The 26,304-nt window shown below is 40.6% G+C and overlaps 1 protein-coding gene across 4 annotated transcripts in view; it reads left to right on the top strand.

Annotated features, from left to right (window-relative positions):
• The window catches only part of mre11a (MRE11 homolog A, double strand break repair nuclease), an 89,505-nt gene that overhangs the window by 13,653 nt on the left and 49,548 nt on the right, over positions 1–26,304 (top strand). For all 4 annotated transcript variants that reach the window (XM_043258404.1, XM_043258405.1, XM_043258403.1 and 1 more), the window contains 2 exons: positions 10,591–10,751; positions 24,191–24,278. In XM_043258404.1, coding sequence (XP_043114339.1) covers positions 10,591–10,751; positions 24,191–24,278 — 249 coding nt within the window. The remainder of the gene's footprint in view (positions 1–10,590; positions 10,752–24,190; positions 24,279–26,304) is intronic.

Raw genomic sequence — 26,304 nt, 5'->3', positions numbered from 1 at the left:
GACCGGACGAGCCCCCAAGTTTACTGTAAGAATTCCTCTCTTCAGTGTTTAACGTCCCCTGTGTACTTGGAGCGAGTACTTGGAAGCAACAGCCAGAGACAAACCACACGAGTGAAATCAATCTGGTTTATTCAGGGTGCAGCTTGACAAGAGCAGTGTTGCAGAGTCTTCATAGCACAGAAAACAGTCCTTCCCACAGACATACACCAATTAACTTCATTGTTACCTTATACAGAAGAGGACAGAATGCAGAACATGATGGTAATAACCAATAGAGAGAAAAAAAACAAATACACTTCACAGGATATCCTATGTGTTATATGAATAACTCTAAGGGTGGTCGTCACACATTTCTGCAGAGACTGCAAAGAAGAGAGAAACTATTTTATTATTTTATTATTATTATTATTATTATTATTATTATTATAAAATATTGTACACACTTCTAGACTATTTTGATGTTTCTGTGGGGCAGTGTGAGGGACTAAAGCTGAAGAATTCCAAAGGAATTCTTAAGTTAATTTTTTTCTCATTAATGTACACACAGCACCCCACAAACACAGAATTGTTGCCATTTTTGCAGACTTGCTGTGACTCTCATATACACTGCTCACAAAAATTAAAGGAACACTTTAAAGAAACACATTAGATACATCAGATCTCAATATGAAGTTGGATATCTATACAAATAATGACAGGGCAGTGTCTTAGGAACAAAAGGATGCCAAGTCTTTGAATGGAAATAAACGTTTTCAGCCTACAGAGGGCTTAATTGTGTAGACACCATAAAATCTTCATGAAATGAAGATGTGGCAGGCCAGTCCATTTTTTCCAAAACTTAATTTTTGCAAATCAAAATGTTTTTCAGTATCTTTTGTGGCCCCCACGAGCTTGTATGCATGCTTGACAATGTCGCGGCATGCTCCTAATGAGACAACGGATGGTGTCTTGTGGCATTTTCTCCCAGATCTGTGTGAGGGCATCCCTGAGCTGTTGTACAGTCTGAGGAGCAACCGGGCGGCACCTAATGGACCGAAACATAATGTCCCAGACATGAAAACATGTTCTATTGGGTCTAAGTCAGGGGATCATGAAGGCCATTCAATTGTTTCAATTCCTTCATCCTCCAGGTACTGCCTGCATACTCTTGCCACGTGAGGCCGGGCATTGTCGTGCATTAGGAGGAAACCAGGACCTACTGCACCAGCGTAGGGTCTGACAAGGGTTCAAGGATTTCATCTCAATACCTTATGGCAGTCAGAGCACCATTTCTTAGGCAGTAGAGGTCTGTGCGTCCCTCCATGGATATGCCTCCCCAGACCATCACTGACCCACCACCAAACCTGTCATGTTGAACGACGTTGCAGGCAGCATAAAGTTCTCCTTGTCTTCTCCAGACTCTTTCATGTCTATCACAGGTGCTCAGGGTGAACCTTCTCTCGTCTGTGAAAAGTACAGGGCGCCAGTGGTGGACGTGCCAATTCTGGTGTTCCTTCTACCTTCTACGGCCCTGTCCAGCTCTCCGAGAATAACCTTTCAGTCTCCTGAAATCTCCATGTTCTGGAGATTGTGCTGGGAGACACATTAAACCTTCTTGCTGCAGCATGTGTGGATGTGCCATCCTGGAGAAGTTGGACCACCTGTGCAACTTCTGTAGGGTTAAGGAATCGCCTCATACTGCCAGTAGAGATAATTATGCAAGCCAAAACCAGCCAAAAAAGATCAAGAGGGAGAAACTTGAAATGACCTCCACATGTAAAACCAGTCCTGTTTTGAGGGTTTTCTGATTGTTGCCACTGAAGTGCACCTGTTGTTAATTCCATGACCACCAATACAGCTGAACTTTATTTAACGAGGCCCTCAGCTGCTTAACTGACCAGAAAATTATCAGACAGGTTTAATTCAATTCATGCCAGGCCCAATGAAAAAAAGTGTTCCTTTAATTTTTGTGAGCAGTGTATTTAACCCAGGTGCTGTCCATTTTCTTCTGATCATCTTTAAGATGGTTCTACACCTTCATTTGAGTCCAGCTGTGTTTGATTATACTGATTGGACTTGATTAGGAAAGTCACACACCTGAGGCACAGCTCTGACCAAGGTTACAAAAAAAATTCTGCTGCACTTAAGGTTCCTAAGACCACAGTGGCCTCCATAATTCTCAAATGGAAGAGGTTTAGGACAACCAGAACTCTTCCTAGAGCTGGCCGTCCGGCCAAACTGAGCAATCGGGGGAGAAGAGCCTTGGTGAGAGAGGTAAAGAAGAACCCAAAGATCACTGTGGTTGAGCTCCAGAGAGTCGGGAGATGGAAGAAAGTTGTAGAAAGTCAACCATCACTGCAGCCCACCGCCAGTCAGGGATTTATGGCAGAGTGGCGGTATGTGTGGAGAAAACCAGTCACTGCTCATCACCTGTCCAATACAGTCCCAACAGTAAAGCATGGTGGTGGCAGCATCTTGCTGTGGGGGTGTTTTTCAGCTGGAGGGACAGGACAACTGGTTGCAATCAAGGGAAAAAATAATGCAGCCAAGTACAAGGATGTTCTGGACGAAAAACCTTCTCCAGAGTGCTCAGGACCTCAGACTGGGCCGGAAGTTCACCTTCCAACACGACAATGACCCTAAGCACACAGCTAAAATAACGAAGGAGTGGCTTCACAACAACTCTGTCACTGTTCTTGAATGGCCCAGCCAGAGCCCTGACTTTAAACCCAATTGAGCATTTCTGGAGAAACCTGAAAATGGCTGTCCACCAACATTTACCATCCAAGCTGACAGAACTGGAGAGGATCTGCAAGGAGGAATGGCAGAGGATCCCCAAATCTACATGTGAAAAACTTTGTTGCATTTTTCCCAAAAACACGGAACAGGAAAAACGGGAACAGCACCATGCAGGACAGGCGAGCCCTTCAGAGGGTGGTGCGGTCAGCTGAGCGATCTGCACTGAGCTCCCTGTGCTGCAGCACATCTACAACAAGCGGTGCTGTACCAGGGCCAGGAAGATCGTGGAAGACCTCAGCCATCCCAACAATGGACTCTTTTCTCTGTTGCGTTCAGGAAAGCGCTTTCGTTCCCTGAAGGCAAACACAGAGAGAATGAGGAGGAGCTTCTTCCTGCAGGCCATTCGGAGTTTAAACCAGAGAACACCCAGTACCTAATCACCGGGATTCCCATGTTCACCCCTCTTTCCCCAGATACCCACTTACAATTGGACATTTACACTGGACAAAATTGCACTAGTCACTTTACATTGGACATTCACACAGCCACTTTATATTTATTTCATTTTTTACCTTTTATACTTTGCACACTTTTTGGTGTATATGTATGTGTATATATATATATATATATATATATATATATATATATATATATATATATATATATATATATATATGTATATGTGTATGTGTATGTGTATATATATTTTTCTTTTTCATTTATTTTTTCTTTCTTGTTTCTTCTATAGATATATATTTTTTTTTTTATTCTGACGCTGAACGGTTGTAAAAAAACATTTCACTGCATGTCGTACTATGTATGTATGTGTATGTGACAAATAAAATTTGAATTTGATTTGATTTTGAAACACTTGTGGCTGTATTAGATCAAAAGGTTGCTTCTACTAAATACTGCACAAAGGGTCTGAATACTTAGGACCATGTGATAATTCAGTTTCAATAAATCTGCAAAAATATCAACAATTCTGTGTTTTTCTGTCAATATGGGATGCTGTGTTTTTTGAAGAAAAAAAAACTTAAATGTTGATTGAAAAAATTAAATTTAATACTTTGCGTACCCACTGTATTTTGACAGGAAAATACAAAAAAAAGAATATCAATTTTATGTAGCATGTCAAGTCTGCATGTTATGACTCTCTTGCTCTTTGTCTCAACATATAGAGATAGATCAAGCTTTGGCAACCCGTGTGCCATCACACTAGAGTTTATAGTTTGTCAGTAATTTGTTTGATTACTCATTACTGGAAAAAATAACGCCATTAGTAACCCTGTTTATTTATAATGACGTTATTCCCATCACTGTCTATGAATCATACAAGCAAATATAATGTAATAAAGGAGGAAAATACAACTACAAGTGACAAAGAAAAAATGCTTTTAGTGTCTCGGAGGGCTTTATGTATTGAAAGTTTACAGACAATCAAAGTCCAATACATGCGCTTTGTGCATCTTATGTAAATGACATCTATCTACAACCCCTGGCAAAAAGTATGGAATCACCAGTCTTGGACGAGCACTCATTCAGACATTTCATTCTGTAGAACAAACTCAGATCACAAACATGAAACAATCATGAAGTCATTCCAAAGTGCAACTTCTTGGCATTCAGAAACACTAAAAGAAATGAAGAAAAAACATTGTGATAGTCAACAAATGATACTTTTATAGAGCAAGCACAGGGAAAAAATCATTCAATTCTGAGGAAAAAAATATGGAATCATTCAATTCTGAAGAGAAAATAAGGATTCATTCAGTCAATTTCCTTTCCTTAATTGTGCACCTGTCTCAGATTAGATCTGTTTGTTAGTCTGCAGTTAAAACCATTGCAGTTATCACACCTTGGAGGGCTGCTAGACCAAGTGGATTGGCAAGAGTCATGGCTCCAACAAGTGAGATGTCTCTTGAAACCAAAGAGAGGATTGTCAAACTTCTTGAAGAAGGTAACTCTTCACGCATGGTTGCCAAAGATGTGGGCTGTTCACAGTCAGCTGTATCTAAGATATGGACCAAGTACAAACAGCATGGGAAGGTTCTTAAAGCCAAGCGTACTGGTAGACCAAAGAAGACATCCAAGCGTCAAGACAGAAAACTGAAGGCCATATGTCTTGAAAACCAAAAATGCACAACAAAACAAATGAAGAATAAATGGGAGGAAGCTGGAGTCAATGTATGTGACCGAACTGTAAGAAATCGCCTAAAGGAAATGGGATTTTCATACAGAAAAGCTAAAAGAAAACCATCATTGACACCTAAACAGAAAAGAACAAGATTGCAATGGGCTAAGGAGAAGCAATCATGGACTGTGGATGACTGGATGAAGGTTATCTTCAGTGATGAGTCACGAATCTGCATTGGACAAGGTGATGATGCTGGAACTTTTGTTTGGTGCCGTTCCAGTGAGATTTACAAGGAAGACTGCCTAAAGAAAACATCCAAATTTCCACAGTCCTTGATGATATGGGGCTGCATGTCAGGCAAAGGCACTGGGGAGATGGCTGTGGTTACCTCTTCAATAAATGCACAAGTTTACATTGACATTTTGGACAGTTTTCTTATCCCTTCAATAGAAAAGATGTTTGGGGATGATGAAATTATTTTCCAAGATGACAATGCATCGTGCCATAGAGCAAAAACTGTGAAAGCATTCCTTGGAGAAAGACGCATCCAGTCAATGTCATGGCCTGCAAATAGTCCAGATCTCAACCCAATTGAAAACCTGTGGTGGAAATTGAAAAAAATGGTCCACGGCAAGGCTCCGACCTGCAAAGCTGATCTGGCAGCTGCAATCAAAGAGAGTTGGCACCAGATTGATGAAGAATACTGCTTGTCACTCATCAAGTCCATGCCTCAGAGACTGCAAGCTGTTATAAAAGCCAGAGGTGGTGCAACTAAATACTAGTGATATGATTTGATTGTTTTTTGTTTATCTGATTCCATATTTTTTTCCCTAGAATTGAATGATTCCATATTTTTTTCCCTGTGCTTGCTCTATAAAAGTAGCATTTGTTGACTATCACAATGTTTTTTCTTCATTTCTTTTAGTGTTTCTGAATGCCAAGAAGTTGCACTTTGGAATGACTTTGTGATCTGAGTTTGTTCTACAGAATGAAATGTCTGAAACAGTGCTCGTCCAAGACTGGTGATTCCATACTTTTTGCCAGGGGTTCTATCTATCTATCTATCTATCTATCTATCTATCTATCTATCTATCTATCTATCTATCTATCTATCTATCTATCTCTATCTATCTCTATCTATCTCTATCTATCTATCTCTATCTCTATCTCTATCTCTATCTCTATCTCTATCTCTCTCTCTCTCTCTCTCTCTCTCTCTCTCTCTCTCTCTCTCTCTCCTCTCCCTCTCCCTCTCCCTCTCCCTGCAGAACGGAATCCAGAGGCCCTGGTCTTTCCTTTGCGTCTCTTCAAAAATCACTAATATTTATTCATCTTTTGTGTTTCCAATTATAGTACTGACCTTATGCATAATTTTCTGACTCCGATCTTTTGTGATTTTAGTAATATTTATTTAAATGTAACTGCTGATCCCTCTAGTTATGATTTAAATTTGGATCATTAATTATAATTTCCTAGTTTCGACTTATTGTTGGTATTTACTCTCTTTTTGAAGTCCTTTTGTTTCTTTGAATATCTCTTCTCAGATTAGTCTTATTGCATTTACAGGTTTTGATTGACCTCCTTTCACTCTCTCTCTCTTTATTAACTGCTTATTACAGAATTTGTGCTGAAGTTGATTGGGAGAAATTTTTTTTTGCATGTGCGTCATGTGTCTGTTATAGTGGAAGAAAGGCAAGCCCTGCCCTTTTTTAAAGCCACATCATTTCGAGGTTCCTCCGCATTTTGGAGATCTCCTGTTTGCGTTTAGTTGGTTAGCATGGACCAGTAATACTCGCTTGTGTCTTCAAGGGAATGACATGTTTCCACTTCTGGTAAAATCAGCTGCTGATTCATGGCTAGGAAAAAAATCTGGCAGGACTACTTTCTTTTTTTTGCATGTTTTAGTGACCAGTGTCTAAGGCAGTGATTTTTCAACTCCAGTCTTTGAGGCCCACTCTGCGCATTTTCGTATTTTTAAATTTTTATATTTTTTTTTACTTGACACGATTTTGAATTATTGTACAGGGTTTTATAGAACTGGCTGGAAGACCTGCCAAGAGAGGATTTACAATAGTCCAGCTGGACAGAACAAGAGCTTGAACAAGGAATTCAGATCCTGATCTTAATGTTATATAAAGCAAATCTACAGAACGGTACAGTTTTAACAATATTTTCTGAGAAGGTGAGCTGATCATCAATCATAACTTTAAGGAGTTAAAGTTTAAGTTTAAGGAGTGCCTGATCGGATGTTAAAACTGTGATGAAACAAAAGGTTTGCTGAACAAGCAGTTCTGTCTTGGAAAGTTAAAGATAAAGGGCTTCAACAACTGATAGTCTCGATTGAATGTCCACATCTAAAACCAGACTGCATTTCATTATCAACATGGATATTATAATTGCCAGCGATTAAGACTATCTGCAGCCAGTACACATTTTTTTTTAATTAAATCTATGTGGTGGGCTGGCCTCTAAGAAGTACTGAGAATATTATTATTGTAGCATCGCGTGGCTCATTTTTAAAATGGTATCTTGGTGGGCAGACTCATTTAAAGTAATGTGACCGAAACCTGGCTAAAACCAGAAAAACAAAGTCTGAGTCCTGTTACCAGGAAGACAGCAACAGAAACGACCATGTTGAGTCTCGTGATGGAAGACACAATAATGACTACCAAGTCCTGAGTCTCTAGCCTGCAAGAAAAGAGATAATCTACATTCAGACTTCAGAGTCTTCATCCAGTGAGACGGTAATAGATACAACCCATCCTAAGTCTCCATCCTAGAGAGACAAAGCAGATTGACTGAGTTCTGAGTCTCTAGCCCAGAGGTATAAGACAGTACAGACATCAGCAGCAAGGTTAAGCTCCAGAGAGCAAACCTTCTTTTCAAGGTTCTTTTGCTTACGTGTTCCAGGCAAGGACCTTCTGCACTTACTCCAGGGGCTCATGTGCATGTTTCAGATTTAAAGACCCTTTGGTACTCTAGGAAATCAGCATCCTCCCGCTCTTCATGTTTGAGGCTGTCAAAATCGATTCTTGCTTCTTTCCCCGCTGCATTGTTATCCGATCAGTGGATAAAGTCCCTGCCATCAAACTGCTTACTCAACCTCAGAGAACATCACTTATCCAAACCTCTTCCAGAGACCTTAGCAGTTTATTGTCAGTATATGATTTTCTAATTTACACTAAATATAATACAGCTGATTGCAGTTGATAACGGATAATCTTTCAGGTATTTGATAGATGCATAATAAGGTTCTTCACCCTATTTCTTTCAGAGTAGCAACAGTTTATCTTTCCAGATAATGTAGCTCTGACATAGCATCATCCAACATAATCACTTGCGCTTGATGCATTTTATGAACTTTTTTCCCATTTCATTTAAGTATTCATTTTAGTAGTTGTTGATTGCTTTTGTTAATAAAATATATTTTGTTACATTTTGTCTTCCTTGTGTTGATGAAACAGAAAAAGGTTCTAGATACCCCACCAGTCTTTCTTATTTGATGTACTTATAACCACACCATACGTAACCAAAATATCCAAAGGTCCAAATATATCGTCATTGGTGACGCAAGTACCCATCAGGTTGGTGAAAGCAAAGTTCGTTCAATAGACTAAACTGAAACAGGACATTGTTGGCCTTTATGCCCTTTGACACAAATGTTATGTCTTCCACGGTAATGATGCTTTTTTTTTAAAATTTGGTCGAGTTAGTCCACCATACTACAGTGCAAGAAGAGAGGTTGTAAATCTACTCATTTCACTTACTAATTAAAGTCCATTTAAAGCACATATCTTCTAATGTTTGATATTTTTAGTAATAAACACATTCCTTCATTATACCTAATCTAGTTACTTAATCCCATTGTTTCTCACTTGCACTAGTCCTTCTTTAAAAGCGATGTCTTTTCAAGTGAATCGTTCTCTGTGTCCCTCTCACTGGGAAAACTGTCCTTTATCATCATACCTTTTGTCTTTCTCCTACTACTTTACACTTACTTTCTTGCCCTCTATTTCCAAAAACAAATTTTCAGGGTAATAACTTATTTTAACCATTTGATGTGACATTAGCTTTCTTTGGCTCTTTTACGGGCATTCTCATATGTGAGATGTCTACAATCATCAAAGACGCTTGATGTTTATACACAATCCTGACACTTGCTTCAGATCTCTTGACTTCCTTCACTCCTTTTCCTGAAATGCCAATGCAACTTTCCACCAGTGGTTGGCATTTCATGTTGAACTTTCAGCTCTTTCACAGCCATGTTAGTAGTCACAAGCATGTGCAATGGTCTCAGCCACCTTTTCACATTCCAGCTCTTTCTCATCTCGTACCACCAAGAAATTACTAAATTAGAGTCATGTCTTTCAGTTCCATGGTTTTCACTTGCACACAGACATTTTACGACAATGTCACTTTCACACCATTCTGTTGATGGCAGCTGTCGTTTAACCCTTTCTATTTCCAAGTTTATTGGTTTACCAAAGAGAATTTTGAATGGGATTAAATTCAGTCTTGATTTTCATTCTATTGTGCATGAGAACAATTGGGGTAGCTTTAACCCATGTGAGTCTGGTTTACACTTTTGTAATTTTGCAATTAGTTTTTATTGCTTTATTGACCAAATGTGTCCCATTGCCTGAACTGGGTCCTGCAAAATGATGGTGGCTCAAGCAATCAATCAATAAATCAGTCACTTTTATTTATATAGAAATTAAGTGTTCCCAACTAAGCAAGCCAGAGATGACCGCGACAAGGAACCAAAACCCTGTCCATACAGAATGGAGGGAAAAAAAAAAAATTGGGAGAAACCAGGCTTAGTTGGGGCCACTACTCCTGTGGCCGGACGCCCAACACTTACCTGCAATTAAAATCGGACTGGAAGTTATGTCAGGTTATGTAAAAAAAAAAAAAAAATGTGTGCATACGTCTGGATCCGGTGATCTGTCCACAGGGCTCATCTAGGTGTTCTGGGCTCTGATGAACATAATCTCTGGGTGCTAATCCACCATCTGATCTGGATACAAACTGAAAAACATAGACAGAGAGGAGCGTGTAGTCGTGTCAGTGTTGTTTTAAAAGATGATAAATCTTCTAATATTTGAGGATTAATGTAGTCAGCTGTCCTAACCTGCCTTATTCACATAACATCAACCACATATATTTAGGTTGACATTACCATGGTAAAAGTCTGTTTACTGTATAAACACTGTGGACTTTTACTAAGGTAACTTCAGCCTCTCTCTATAAATATAATGTGTTTTTTATGTTAAAAAGTTTGAAAAGGCTGAGCGATGGTATACTGTTTTCGAACATTCTTACACCTGTGCGTATGCTGAAGGTAGGGAGTAGATTAATGTGTATACATGATGCAAGATCTCGAGACCCTTCAATGAGAAATGAAATGGGAAGAAAATATTCAGCGTCAAAGAAGGTGCATCAGAACACACTGCCTTGTAACCAGGTCAGACCAATGGTAGCTTAAAGTTGTTTAGGAGCTAAAACGAACTCCTCAAAATATTTAATTTATAAATAGTTAAATAAAAATTTTAAGAATTCCACTGGAGTCTGAATCCTGAATCACACACAACCTTGCTAGTTAGATACCTATCTGGACAGATGTGTACGTCTGTATATTCATACATGCTGTGTTTTTTTGTTTTTGTTTTTGTTTTGTTTTTTCTTTTTTCAACTATAAAATTGTTTTTTATAGTGCTTCTCTTCTTTTCTTTCAGGTTGACTTTGTTTTGCTGGGTGGGGATCTGTTCCATGACAATAAACCATCCCGCAAAACTATGCACTGCTGCATGGAGGTGATGAGAAAGTACTGCATGGGTGATCGGCCAATCATCTTTGAAATCCTTAGTGATCAGGCTGTCAATTTCTGTCACAGCAAGTAAGGTTTAAATTGTTCATGATGTGTAGAAACCTTGTCGATGCATGTATGTCTTGACACCTTAATATTGATTTTTTTTTCTGCTTCACTTCATAACGGAATAGTTCAAAGCAAACAAAAAAGTTTTGGTAACACTTTTTTTTTTTTAAATAAAATTTGCATTTGTAATAGACTACAGTGGGTATGGAAAGTTTTCAGACGTAATTTTTTTTCCTCAATGTATACACAGCACCCCGTATTGACAGAAAAATACAGAATTGACATTTTTGCAGATTTATTAAAAAAGAAAAACTGAAATGTCACATGGTCCTAAGTATTCAGCTGTGAATCTCATATATTTAACTCAGATGCTGTCCATTTCTTCTGATCATCCTTGAGATGGTTCTACACCGTCATTTGAGTCCAGCTGTGTTTGATTTATACTGATTGGACTTGATTAGGAAAGCCACACACCTGTCTATATAAGACCTTACAGCTCACAGTGCATGTCAGAGCAAATGAGAATAATGAGGTCAAAGGAACTGCTTGAAGAACTCACAGATAGAATTGTGGCAAGGCACAGATCTGGCCAAGGTTACAAAAAAGATTTCTCCTGAACTTAAGTTTCCTCAGAGCACAGTGGCTTTCATAATCCTTCATAATCCCAAAATTTACCATCCAACCTGACAGAAATGGAGAGGTTCTGCAAGGAGGAATGGCAGAGGATTCCCAAATCCACGTGTGAAAAACTTGTGAAAAATTCTCAAATCTGGACCTCAAGATCCATTTTCCTGCAGAGTTTAGCTTTAACCCAAATCAAACACACCTGGGCATGCTAATCAGTGTCTTCATGATCATTAGAAAATCACCAGTTTTATCAGGGTTGGAGCTAAACTCTGCAATGCAATGGACTTCCAGGGTAAGATTTGAGGAACCCTGATCCAGAAAGATTGAAGTGGAATGGTTAAAGATCCCTCTCTCTGTGTTCTCCAATCTTGTGTTATAGGAGGAGTTTTAAAGTATTAACATCAGAGGTGCCGATAATTATGGGACACATGATTTCCTTTATTTAATTTTTTTTTCCTAAATGTAATTTTTCCCCCACAAAAGTAATGTACTTAAATTAAAGGTTCGATTTTTCTCTTTTTTGAATTTGGGTTCTTCTTCTTCTCCTTCTTCTTCTTCCTCCGCTTATCCGGGGCCGGGTCGCGGGGGCAACAGTCTAAGCAGGGACGCCCAGACTCCCCAGACACTTCCTCCAGCTCATCCGGGGGAACACCGAGGCGCTCCCAGGCCAGCCGAGAGACATAGTCCCTCCAGCGTGTCCTAGGTCTTCCCCGGGGGCCTCCTCACGGTGGGACATGCCCGGAACACCTCCCTTGGGAGGCGTCTGAGAGGCATCCGGAACAGATGCCCGAGCCACCTCAGCTGGCCTCTCTCGATGTGGAGGAGCAGCGGGTCTACTCCGAGCTCCTCCCGAGTGACTGAACTCCTCACCCTATCTCTAAGGGAGCGCCCAGCCACCCTACAGAGGAAACTCATTTCGGCCGCTTGTATCCAGGATCTCGTCCTTTCGGTTATGACCCAAAGCTCATGACCATAGGTGAGAGTAGGAACGAAGATCGACCGGTAAATCGAGAGCTTCGCCTTGCGGCTCAGCTCCTTCTTCACCATGACAGACCAATACAGCGGCCGCATTACTGCAGAAGCTGCACTGATCCGTCTGTCAATCTCTCGTTCCATCCTTCCCTCACTCGTGAACAAGACCCCAAGACACTTAAACTCCTCCACCTGAGGCAGGAACTCCCCACCAACCTGAAGGGGGCAAGCCACCCTTGTCCGACTGAGAACCATGGCCAGGTGCTGATTCTCATCCCAGCCGCTTCACACTCAGCTGCTAACCGCCCCAGCGCACACTGTAGGTCTTGGCCAGATGCAGCCAACAGAACAACATCATCAGCAAAAAGCAGAGAAGCTATTCTGTGGTCACCAAACCAGACCCCCTCCGGCCCCCGGCTGCGCCTAGAAATCCTGTCCATAAAAATAATGAACAGGACCGGTGACAAAGGGCAGCCCTGTCGGAGTCCAACATGCACTGGGAACAAGTCTGACTTAATGCCGGCAATGCGAACCAAGCTCCTGCTCTGATCATACAGGGATCGGACAGCCCTTAGCAAAGGGCCCCTTACCCCATATTCCCAGAGCACCCCCCACAGGACACCACGAGGAACCCGGTCGAATGCCTTCTCCAAATCCACAAAACACATGTAGACTGGTTGGGCAAACCCTCCAGCATCCTGAAGAGGGTATAGAGCTGGTCCAGTGTTCCACATCCAGGGGGAAACCCGCATTGTTCCTCTTAAAGCTGAGGTTCAACTATCGGACGGATTCTCCTCTCCAGTACCCTGGCATAGACTTTCCCTGAGAAGTGTGATCCCCCTATAGTTGGAGCACACCCTCCGGTCCCCCTTCTTAAAAAGAGGAACCACCACCCCGGTCTGCCAGTCCAGAGGCACTGTCCCCCGCGTCCATGCGATGCTGCAGAGGCATGTCAGCCAAGACAGCCCTACAACATCCAGAGACCTGAGGTACTCCGGGCGGATCTCGTCCACACCTGGTGCCTTGCCACCGAGGAGCTTCTCAACAACCTCAGTGACCTCAGCCAGGGTGATGGTCGAGTCCCCCCCCAGGTCCCCGGCCTCTGCTCCCTCAGTGGAAGACGAGTTGGCGGGATTGAGGAGGTCCTCAAAGTATTCCTTCCACCGCCCGACAATATCCCCAGTCGAGGTTAGCAGGTTCCCGCCAGCACTGTATATCAATCAATCATTTTTATTTATATAGCGCTTTTAACAACACAGGTTGCATCAAAGCACTGTACAGTATAATGACAGGGATGTATAATGACAGGTATGTATAATGACGAGAGTGACCAATTTCTTATTAAATGCAGAAGCCGGTCTCTGTAGTCAATTCAACGATAATCACTAGAAGTTAAGTGTCCCCAACCAAGCAAGCCAGAGGCGACAGCGGCAAGGAAACAAAACCCCATCCATACAGAATGGAGAAAAAAAAACCTTGGGAGAAACCAGACTCAGTTGGGGTCAGTTCTCCTCTGACTGGACGCCCAGCACTTAACGCATCTAGGTGTTCTGGTCTCTGATGAACATAATCTCTGGGTGCTGATCGACCATCTAGTCTGGATACAAACTGTGAAAACAGATTGAGAAAGAGACAGGACTAATATTAGCGTAGATGCCATTCTTTATACGATGTCACAAGTACATCGTATTGTAGGAGTAGTGTTCCCGGTTCCAGCAAATCTAAGTAATGCAGCCTAAAAATCCTTTAACGGATTTGAATAATAAAAGGTGTGTTGCTGTGTTATGTGTAGGCTAAGTTAAAAAGATGTGTCTTTAATCTAGATTTAAACTGGCAGAGTGTGTCTGCTTCCCGAACAGAGTTGGGGAGATTGTTCCAGAGTTTAGGTGCTAGATAGGAAAATGATCTGCCGCCCGCAGTTGATTTTGATATTCTAGGTATTATCAAATGGCCAGAATTTTGAGAACGCAGCGGACGTGCAGGACTATAATGTGATAAGAGCTCGCTCAAGTATTGAGGAGCTAAACCATTCAGGGCTTTATAGGTTATTAATAAGATTTTAAAATCTATTCAATGTTTGATAGGGAACCAGTGCAGTGTTGACAGAACCGGGCTAATATGATCATACTTCCTAGTTCTAGTAAGGACTCTGGCTGCTGCGTTTTGGACTAGCTTAAGTTTGTTTATTAAGCGTGCAGAACAACCACCCAATAAAGCATTACAATAATCTAACCTCGATGTCATAAACGCATGAATTAATATTTCTGCATTAGAGGTTGAAAGCATAGGTCGTAATTTAGATATATTTTTAAGATGGAAAAATGCAGTTTTACAGATGCTAGAAACATGATTTTCGAAGGAAAGATTGCGGTCAAACAGCACACCTAGGTTCCTAACTGATGATGAAGAATTAACAGAGCAGCCATCAAGTGATAGGCTGTGTTCTAGATTATTATATGTGGGGTTTTTAGGTCCAATTATTAGCACCTCTGTTTTTTCAGAATTTAACATTAAGAAGTTACTCATCATCCACTTTTTTATATCAACTATGCATTCTGTTAGATTCTCAATTTGGTGTGTATGACCAGGCTGCGCTGAAATATAGAGCTGAGTATCATCAGCATAGCAGTGAAAGCTAACACCATGACTCCTGATAATATCTCCCAGAGGTAACATGTACAGGTTGAAAAGTAACGGTCCTAGCACTGAGCCTTGAGGAACTCCATATTTCACTTGTGATTGATATGATACCTCCTCATTTAATGCCACAAACTGATAGCGGTCAGATAGGTATGATTTAAACTATGCTAAGGCGCTTCCTCTAATGCCAACATAGTTTTCTAGTCTATCCAAGAGAATGTTGTGATCGATAGTATCGAATGCTGCGCTAAGATCTAATAGCACTAATAATGAGATAAAACCACGATCCGATGACAAAAGCAGGTCATTAGTAACTCTAATGAGAGCAGTCTCAGTACTATGGTACGGTCTAAATCCTGATTGGAAATCCTCACAGACACCATTTTTTTCTAAAAAGGAATACAGTTGTGAGGATACTACCTTTTCTAGTATCTTTGACAGAAAAGGGAGATTAGAGATTGGTCTGTAATTTACTAAGTCTTTGGGATCAAGATGTGGTTTCTTAATGAGAGGTTTAACTACAGCCAGTTTGAAGGTTTTGGGAACATGTCCTAATGACAATGAAGAATTAATAATGTTCAAAATAGGATCTATGACTTCTGGAAGCAGATCTTTTAATAGTTTAGATGGAACAGGGTCTAACATACATGTTGCTGGTTTAGATGATTTAACAAGTTTGTACAAGTCTTCTTCTCCTATAATAGAGTGTGGGGCCTTGAGGAACAGACACGAACCATAAAAGGGGGAATCGCTCTAGAACCAGGTCGTAAAATCGCCCATCCTCCGCACCCCGGACCATAAAGGCAATCAAGATGGTCCACAGAGCGATGCAGAGCGCCGCAAAGTCTACCAAACACTCTCAAGGGACTGTCGCGGCAGTGAGCTCGGCCAATCCGAGAGTACCCACGTCAAGATTGGGATGATTGAAAACGCAACATCTGGTCGACAGCGCGATAACCCGTTCTGTGCACTGACCTGGGACCAGTTCTACCAAGCCACCAAGTCAAAAGGTGATAAGACTCCCGCGGTGAATCAACGTGGCCAGGACAGCCTCACACTTTCAACCCCCCCAAGGAGGTTTGCTCTGTCCCAACATACATTCCTTAAAAGCGCGCGTTTTTCCTTTTCGCTACAATAAAGGAACTGCCAGGACACACATAAAACCACTAAACGAACAATCTAAATGCCTTCCTTTCAAACGAATAAAGGTTCATCTGTAAATAACTGCTTAATAAATGTTTTGGGATGTATGTAGGAACCGCTATATACTCTTTGAATAATCCTCTAACAGAGAGCGTTCCATAAGCGCTAGATAATGCATGTTTGATATCAAATTGAAGCTTACGATGTTTCCAATATCGTGATGAATGAATATATGTGTTTGTGCAATGCACAACAGTGTATTCCACTTATAAGCTTTTGATAGGGAACAGAAGTGCAGAATGTCAATTCTAACTGGGATAAAGTATGCACGAAACCGGAGTCGAAAGCAGGCGTGGACACGCCCCTTCGACCTCGGGATTGGACAACTGCCCAGGGCACGGCCCAAAACTTGCACCTCAAAACGCAGGAACAGAGCTCCCTCATCGAGTTGAGTTGAGAAGAGTCGGAGTCGAGTCGAGAAGAACTTCTTCGGAACCACAGGGAGTCGCAGGGAATTCGGGTCGCTGCAGGAATCGCCAAGGAAACGGAGAAACTTCGGAACTGGGAGAAGTTAGAAGACTCTGAACAAGAACGACCCGATACCCTCGACTCCGGTCCGCTCCGTCACATCACTCCACGGACGCTCACTGCCCTTTCCATAACCAACCCGGTTCATCCAAAGCGAACCACCAAGCTAGAGAGACTTCATTCAAACGGCCCGGGAAAGCCCGACCACGTCATCCCACGGACGAGCCTGCCCAATCAGCAAGCCGGGATTTCCCCAGACAAGCCGAGTGGTAAAACTACCTTTTCATCTCTTGACTGAATCGGCGCAGACACATATAAGCAAGCTAAAACCTAACTTTGCTTTGTTGGTGCTCTTAGTGCGATCTCAGAACTAGCTAACAGACTTTGGACAGACAATTATCCATTTCCCTTCCAACCCGTAAATGTGTGTTATGTAACTGGAAAGTCAAACTCATGCCCAGATCCGTTGTTACCTGCTCGAGGTAAAGCGAAGATCAGATAAACGAGTAAACAAGTCCAATTGATTTATTTTGCTGATCACAGAGTAAATTCATATTGGTAACATACATTTAAATTGCCCTAAACGCTGGACGTATTAGGTGATTTAAAGGTATACTCGAATTGCATACCAACGTGAATCTTTTCAGATTCAATTCCCCAAACTTGAATTGAGAGCTGATTCAAGTGATAATTCATAATTATAATTATCATAATTAAAATTAGGTGTGAAAACCCTACAAGAGAAAGAGTGTAATTTTTCCTCAGGAGACCTAAAGCTCACTATCTGATGTGAAACTGTAGTTGACGGCTGCATAGTTACAATTTTATCTCTGATGGTATCAATCTTAGAAGTAAAGAAATTCATGAACTCATTGCAGCTATACTCATGGGGAATATTAGCACCTGTTGATGCTTTATTTTTTGTTAATTTAGTTACTGTACTGAATAAATACCGGGGTTTGTGTTTGTTTTCTTCTAAAAGGGATGAAAAATAATCAGATCTTGCAATTTTTAATGCTTTTCTGTATGACAGCATACTCTCCCGCCAGGCAATACGAAATACTTCTAATTTGGTTTTTCTCCACCTGCGCTCCATTTTCCGGGCTGCTCTCTTTAGGGCTCTTATATGGTGTTGGCAGGGCACTGCTTCCCTTTTCTGAGGCGTCTGACGGTTTGCCAGAACCTCTTTGAGGCCGTCCGATAGTCATTTTCCATGGCCTCCCCGAACTCCTCCCAGACCAGAGTTTTTGCCTGCACAACCACCCGGCCAGCGGTCTGCTTGGCCCACCGGTACCTGTCAGCTGCCTCTGGAGTCCCATGAGCCAACCAGGCCCGATAGGACTCCTTCTTCAGCTTGACGGCATCCCTTACTTCCGATGTCCACCATCGGGTTCGGGGATTGCCACCACGACATGCACCGGAGACTTTACGGCCACAGCTCCGGACGGCTGCGTCGACCAAAGAGGTAGAGAACATGGTCCACTCGGACTCAATGTCTCCAGCCTCCCTCGGGATCCGTCAAAGCTCTGCCGAGGCGGGAGTTGAAGATCTCCCTGACAGGGGTCTCTGCCAAACGTTCCCAACAGACCCTCACGGTGCGTTCGGGCCTGCCAAGTCTGTCCGGCCTCCTCCCCCGCCAACGGATCCAACTCACCACCAGGTGGTGATCAGTTGACAGCTCCGCCCCTCTCTTCACCCGAGTGTCCAAGACATGAGGCTGGAGATCGGATGATACAACCACAAAGTCGATCATCGACCTCCGTCCTAGGGTGTCCTGATGCCACGTGTACTGGTGGACACCCTTATGCTTGAACATGGTGTTTGTTATGGACAGACCGTGACTAGCACAGAATTCCAACAACAGAACCCCACTCAGGTTTAGATCGGGGGGGCCGTTCCTACCAATCACACCCCTCCAGGTGTCACTAGCATTACCAACGTGAGCGTTAAAGTCCCCCAGCAGGACGACAGAGTCCCCGGTTGGACCACTTTCCAGCACCCCTCCCAAGGACTCCAAGAAGGCCGGGTACTCTACACTGCCATTCGGCCCGTAGGCACAAATGACAGTGAGAGTCCTCCCCCCAACCCGAAGTCGCAGGGAGGCGACCCTCTTGTCCACCGGGTTAAACTCCAACACAGGGCGGCTAAGCTGGGGAGCTATGAGCAAGCCCACACCAGCCAGCCGCCTCTCACCGCGGGCAACACCAGAGTAGTGGAGAGTCCAGCCCCTTTCGAGAAGATGGGTTCCAGAGCCCAAGCAGTACGTGGAGGTGAGCCCGACTATATCTAGCCGGTATCTCTCGACCTCCCGCAACAACTCAGGCTCCTTCCCCCCCAGAGAGGTGTCCCTAGAACTAGATTCTGAGTCCAGGGGTTGGGTTGTCGAGGTCCCCGCCTTTGACTGCTACCCAAACCACAAGGCACCGGTCCCTTACGGTCCCTCCTGCAGGTGGTGGGCCCACGGGAAGATGGCCCCACGTCGCTGTTTCGGGCTGAGCCCGGCCGGGTCCCGTGGGGCAAGACCCGGCCACCAGGCACTCGCATGCCGGCCCCAGCCACAGGCCTGGCTCTATGGCGGTGCCCCGGCTGCGCCATACCGAGCGACGTCGCGACTCTAGTATGGTTTTTCTCCATAAGGGTGAGGTGGACCGCTCTTTGTCTGGCTTGTCACCTTGGACCTGTTTGCCTTGGGAGACCCTACCAGGAGCATATAGCCCCGGACAACCTAGCTCCTAGGGTCATTCAGGCACTCAAACCCCTCCACCGCGTTAAGGTGACGATCCTCGGAGGGAGTTCTTCGAATTTGGGTTCTATGTTGTTTCAAAAAAAAAAAACATTTTAAGAAGTGCACGACCACATCTTAAACAGGTGTGCCAAAAAGTGTGGAGGGCCCTGTAAGTGTGTTAAAAATTGCCTTCTCAGTGTTCAGGAGAATTGTTTTCATTCGTATTAAAGGGCTGGTGTTATTTGATTATCTCTCTGGTCCATCCAGTAGACCCTCTGCTCCATGGTTACAAATGTAGAGATCCTCCTGGGTCCTCCTGTACTTAGATTTCGTACTCCAACCATTCAGAGAGATCCAGAAGTGTTAGAATTGTAACATGGTGTAGATTTGCAAACTGGTGGAAACTTGACCTGGCAACACAGGATCCATATTGCAAATTTAAAGGCACCCTTTTTTCCAAGTTGCTATAGCATACTAATGTCTAAACTTTAATCTGATGTACAAAGTCTGGTATGGTGGAGTTAGGGCCTTTTGTACACTCAATCTGGTGTGACGGGAGGAGCCAACGACAGACACAGTGGGCGTGGCGTCAAGCCTCGGAGAGGCTTTTTATTAACAAAACAGGTACAAAATAAAGTGTCCAGGGGAGAAAGTTTCCAAATAAATTGGGGAACTGGTGTCCTCGTCGTGCTGCAGGGGAAGTGCATGTCAGGTAGTGCTCCAGGGGGAAGGGTCCAGGTAAGGGGCGGAGTTGAAACACCAGGCACCAGGCAGAAACATAATGGGTAGAGGCTGCCTGCTCCTGGTCATATGGAGCATAATTATCATGCCCTTGGTATTGCCTGGAAATGGTAGTAGAGTGTTGTCATTGTGCAATCTGAAGTCTGTGAGGAAAGTTTAACAATGTCTTGGTCTGTTTGGACAGCGTGACAGTGGTGTTCTACATAAATCATCTGGGTGGACTGTCATCAAGACGCTTGTTCAGGCTGGCTGCACGTCTCTTAGAATGGGCTCAGCTCAGTCTGCACTCTCAGATCATTGCATGTACTGAGCAAACTGAACCATGGAGCGGAGCATTGGGGATTCAGGTGTAGTTGCACAACTTAGTTGTTGCTTCAGTCGAAGTAACCTGAATCATGTGGCAAAGTGAGTGCTTATATAGCCAGAGGCCATGCCCATTTTGGCAGGCTTTCTAAAGCTGCTGCATCTGCTGCTTTAAGTTGTGTAAGCTCTTTAGCATACGGTTGATTCATATGCTGTAATGCATCCCTTTCCCTTTGCATCACTCTTCTGAACTTTAAGCCTATCACCTTAAGGCTCATCTGCTTAAGATTAAATGCCGTTGCACCCTCCTCTTGGTATTTATTGTCTGACAGGTTAGAGGGTATCTGGTGTGTGGGGCGACATGGGTTCTGGATGCAGTGTTGTCAGGACGAAGCCGGTAAGATCATAATCTTCATATCAGGCAGGAAGGGCACCTGGTTGGCTCATCATCTGTATTTGTTCACAACTCAGCCTTTAATAGCAGAGTCTCATTTTGGTAAATTGCTGGTTAGGTTTAAAACCCATCACACTTGGTCAAAGATGCTTGAAATATGGGAGTAACCCATTTATTTGTCACCACAACAACTCGACGATTAGTAAGTTTTTTTTTTTTTTTTTTTATATATATATATATATATATATATATTATATTTAGCAAATATTTTTATAAGTAAATATGAATATACATGATGAATGTTCACTAAAATATATGATAAACAATTGAACAGATTAAATGAAGAAAATAAACTCACTATACATCAAATTTAACAGTAGACTGCTTTATCGGCCACATATTGTATACTGTTTGGACATGTTCTGCACACATGCACATTAAAAAATTTATCTCAAAAACAAGCTCTTATTGAATAAATTACACTTAAAATACAGATGAAATGTACATAGAGAACATCTATGAAATAAAGATAATATATTTGCAGTGCAAGATTGTGCTAAAGACATTATTATATCTTTGCATTGGCCATAACGAATAAAAGCACATCAGAAAGTGAAACGTAATAGACAGCTAGATCAAGCATAGCACACACAATAGCTATAAAGATCAAGATATACTAACTTACTTTAAATAGACGCACTGCACCTGTAATATAGGGCTGGACAATAATTCAATATCATTATGTATCGCGATTATAATTATTTTAAATAATAATAATGATTTTTTTATCACATTTACAATATTTCTATATAGATTACTAGTGTTTTCCATACACTGATTTTCGTTGAATAAATATGAGCACTGCACATTTCAAAATGTGGCCCTGGTGTTTATATGAATGCATCTCTTAAGGGAATGAAACTCTTCTGAAGACAGTTGGAAGACATTTAAATTATCTAATCAAGTAGCATTCATGAGCAGAGTTGATTTGATTACTACCATTACTGGAGAACTCTCTAGTATAAACACAGTATAAACTCCTCTCTAGTATCTCTAGTATAAACTCCATTATTCTTAAAGGGATCATATGATGCAATTTCAAAATTTCATTTCGGTTTTTGAATGTTACAAGCTGGATAGATATGATCCCTTAACCAGTGACCTCAAAGGAATACTTCTTTAAAAGGAAGGGTATTACCTACTAAAGATGAATGTTTATCTATGTTGATGTGTGCAAGTTTAGCTTTCACAATTTCAAAAGCACAATTTCACTCAACACAATTTTTTTTTTTTTTTATATGGAACAACCGTAATAGTCTATAAAGTATTTTTTTCATAATTGGTATAATAAAAGTATGTGTATGTATATTGTAGTATGTGAATGTAGTTTTCTGCTGTCATTTGAGTTTTTTTTACAGAAGTTTAGAAGTTTCTCTGTTTCACCCAAAGAAATTGCAAGTGCTTTCGATGCAGTTCCTTCAAGATTAATTTAATGTTTAGACTGTCTTGATAGACCTCTATATACTGTACCCAACTTGTTAAACATTTCAAACAGTAGGTAAAGCTTATCTCATTCCACCTTTTAAGTAACAAACTGATTTAGGCTCTTTGTCAGAAAAAAGTCCAAACCATATGTTATTGCCAACTGGAGTAATTTTACAATTATTGCAAACTAAAAAAAACACATAAATACCTCAGTGTTTTTCTTCAAAGCACTTAAAATGCCTAATGTTGGTTTGATTGTTTGTGCTACATGAGAAGTTAAATAATTTTGCCTACTTGATGTAACAGGCTAGATTTAACTTAGGTGTGGTTCAGGTCACGATTTAAATGGTTCTGGTGTGGTACAGAATGGTATGGTTGTTCTGCTGCAAGTTTACCAAACAGGACCTGTGCAGGACTCTGCTTTAAACTGCTTTGCGCCTCTCCCTCAGATATTTTCAGGTGTTTCCCCAAAGCACCACACACAATTCATATATTTTATTTCCATCAAGGGGTGAGAATATATAATGATTACGAAAATAATTTTAATAATATTTTCAGTTAGTTTTTGTTTAGTTTTAGTTTCTCAAATATTTGGTACTTTGTATTTTTTGTTTACAAAACTGTTTTTTCATCAGTTGTTTTCGTCTTTGTTTTAGTTGTTGTTTATGAAAATAACCTTGCTGTTATGGATTTCACTTCACTAAATCCTTGTTCATATTTTCGCCTGACTCGGCAGTGCGAGCTTCCGATGACTGCTGACCTCCCCAAATGTTGTGCTCGTCGTTGTACTAACACAGAATGTGGGCAGATCTTTTAATAAGCAATGTCAAGATGCGAGACATATTGTCCATTACAAATTGTGAACTGTGCTGGCAAAATTAGTCAGAATGGTCACAATTTTGAGCTACAGGTAAAATAAGAGAAAAAAGTAAGTTTTGGTAGAATTTTAGCTTTTAACAAATATTTGTTCATTAAGGCCTCTTCAAGTGATCCCTATGCTCCAGATAGCAAAGCGAAGCATTCCAGCTTTGTGAATATTGATACTGAATTCTCAATAAAATTAGACCAAACTAGTGAAATATGTGAAACATTATATTTGATTTTAATGACATTAATATGAATATAAATTAATATAATTATACTGTTGACATAAAACACTTTTTTTTTTTTAGATAATGAATTATGAATTTATTATAATGCCTTTAAGAATACCCTTATTTTTCTTACAAATATGGGCTTTATAGTAAGTGCTACTAAATTAAGTATTTACTATCCTTTGTGTCACCTGAAGTAACCAAACAATGTGGCATTGATTTATTTGTAGATCTGACTACGTATGCTAATGTAAATGTGGGTTAGGTATGCTTTAGGGAGGGGGAAAGATATGTCAACATTTGTCGTCAGTATAAATTGTCAATATAAATTGAATTGTAATGTGTAAAGCAAATCTGTCACATAAAATTTGTTAATGTTAGTTAATATAAACATTTGTGTTATTTAGTTTTATTTGTAAATGTAAGGTGCTATTACAGATTTACTTATAATTTTCTTAAATTTATATTTTAGTCAATTATTGCACTTCTAGTTTTGGTGCACAGAGTATGTTAACACAAAAGCTAACATTTCAGTGGTATTTGAACATAAAATTCAATGGTGTACACTTAAATTTGAAGCTATATATTAGGCAAACTGTTTCAAGTTTCATTAAATGTCACGAACAGCACCACCTATGTAAACTGACCCATATTAAGTATTTACATTTTCATTAAATGTTTGATCGATAAAAGTTTCAGTATAAAATACTACTAGTATGCATTTTTCTCAAATGTATGGAGATAAATAAAAATAAAATAAATGCAAGTATTATAACAGAAAAAATATCCTCACTTCTTATTTTGTCAGATTTCCGTGGGTAAACTACTTGGACAGTAATCTCAACATCTCCATCCCTGTCTTCAGTGTGCATGGTAACCATGATGACCCAACAGGGGTAAGCGAATAACTTTTTTGCTCTGTAGAATTTATTTTTTTTTTCATTTAATTTTTTTCAGGTAGTGATTTATCCAATTGTATTTAAAAATGAACACATATAGTACATGTATTGTAGCATGTTATTGTTGGGGATACGGATATAACATTTTTGTAGGTTAATGGGCACAGATACTTATTTTTAAAGAAATATTTCACCCAAAAATGAAAATTACCCTTTATTTTACTCACCCCAAAGCCATCCTAGGTGTATATGACTTTCTTCTTTCAGGTGAACACAGTTTTTGTAACTTTTTTGAAACTTATTTTGAAGCTCCGTTATGTTGAGATATGACATGGACTTAAATGTCAATTAATAACGCTGTAAAGTGAAACGTCAGCAGATCGCTGGGGCCCATAATGTACTTACACTTTTTATACATCATATTATGTATAGGTATTTTACATTTATTCTAACAGCGTTGTTCATTAGCACCATGTAATTAATTGGTTTTGATATTTTATTTGAGCCTATTTTTACTGCCTTATTAGTCATACGTTAGGCTTGTTTGGGTTGCTAAAAAAAAACAGTAGATTACTTGATTACCAAAATAATCAGTTACAGTCCTAGATTAGTTCAAATATTTCAAAATACAACTGCATTGTTTAACTTTTTATGGTTAAAAGGCAAATATTTTGTCATTAAATATGTCTTAAAAATGGTATTAGAACTTGTTCTAGTGAACTAAATATCTGTATTTTGTCTCATCCCATGCTGCCACACCCCTGGTGTTAATTATTGTTTGTGATATAAATCATAATTTTCCAAATATTTATTATTCAGGTCAACCATATATTCATGAAAAAAATCATTTTGAAAAAGGACAGCAATAATATTGCCATTGTATCTTTTCAAATGTTACCATAGTCATTGCATTCTTTGCAATTCTTTGTGCAGAACCCCTTTGCCCAGCCCGCCCCACTCCCTAATCCCTGAGAAAGAGATCTTATATATATGCACATACATAAAGGTGCATCAAAATAAATTAGAATGTCATGGAAAAGTTATTTCAGTAATTCAGCTCAAATTGTGAAACTTGTGTATTAAATAAATTCAATGCACACAGGCTAAAGTAGTTTAAGTCTTTGGTTCTTTTAATTGGGATGTTTTAGGCTCACATTTATTTAAAAAACCCACCAATACACAATCTCAAAAAATGTAAATATTTCATAAGACTAATAAAAAAGTTAATTATTGGCCTTCTGGAATGTTAATTTACTGTGCATGTACTCAATACATGGCAGGGGCTTCTTTTGCTTTAATTACTGCCTCAATTCAGTGTGGCATGGAGGTGATCAGTTTGTGGCACTGTTAAGGTGGTATATAAGCCCTGGTTTCTTTGACAGTGGCCTTCAGCTCATCTGCATTTTTTGGTCTCATTTTTCTCATTTTCCTCTTGGCAATAAATATTCTCTGTGGTGCTTAGGTCTGGTGAGTTTGCTGGCCAGTCAAGCACACCAACAAAATGGTCATTTAACCAACTTTTGGTGCTTTTGTCAGTGTGGGCAGGTGCCATCTTCAAAAAGCTAGTCAGCAGAAGGAAGCATAAGGTGCTCCAAAATTTCTTGGTAAACAGGTTGGTTTTCAAAAAACACAATGCACCAACACTAGCAGATGACACTGCACCCCAAATCATCAGACTGTGGAAACTTAACACTGGACTTCAAGCAACTTGGGCTATGAGGTTCTCCAACACTCTGTGAACAGTCAGCTTTTTTGGCAATGTATGTTGGCTTACCTTCCTTGTGAAGAGTATTAGTGATTGTCTTCTGGACAACTGTCAGATCAGCTGGCTTCCCCCTGATTGTGTATCCCAGTGAACCAAACTAAGAGACCATTTTGAAGGCTCAAGAAACCTTTGCAAGTGTTTTGTCATATCACCATATTCTAATTTTTTGAGAACATGAATTGATAGGTTTTTATTAAACATAAGCCTAAATCATTACAGTACTTTGATCTGTGTGCACTGAATTTATTTAATGAGTTT

This window comes from Puntigrus tetrazona, chromosome 15 (assembly GCF_018831695.1).
Source record: "Puntigrus tetrazona isolate hp1 chromosome 15, ASM1883169v1, whole genome shotgun sequence".
Classification (NCBI taxonomy): Eukaryota; Metazoa; Chordata; class Actinopteri; order Cypriniformes; family Cyprinidae; genus Puntigrus; species Puntigrus tetrazona.
Note: the sequence above shows the minus strand (reverse complement) of the source record. Positions and strands in the feature narration are given on the sequence as shown.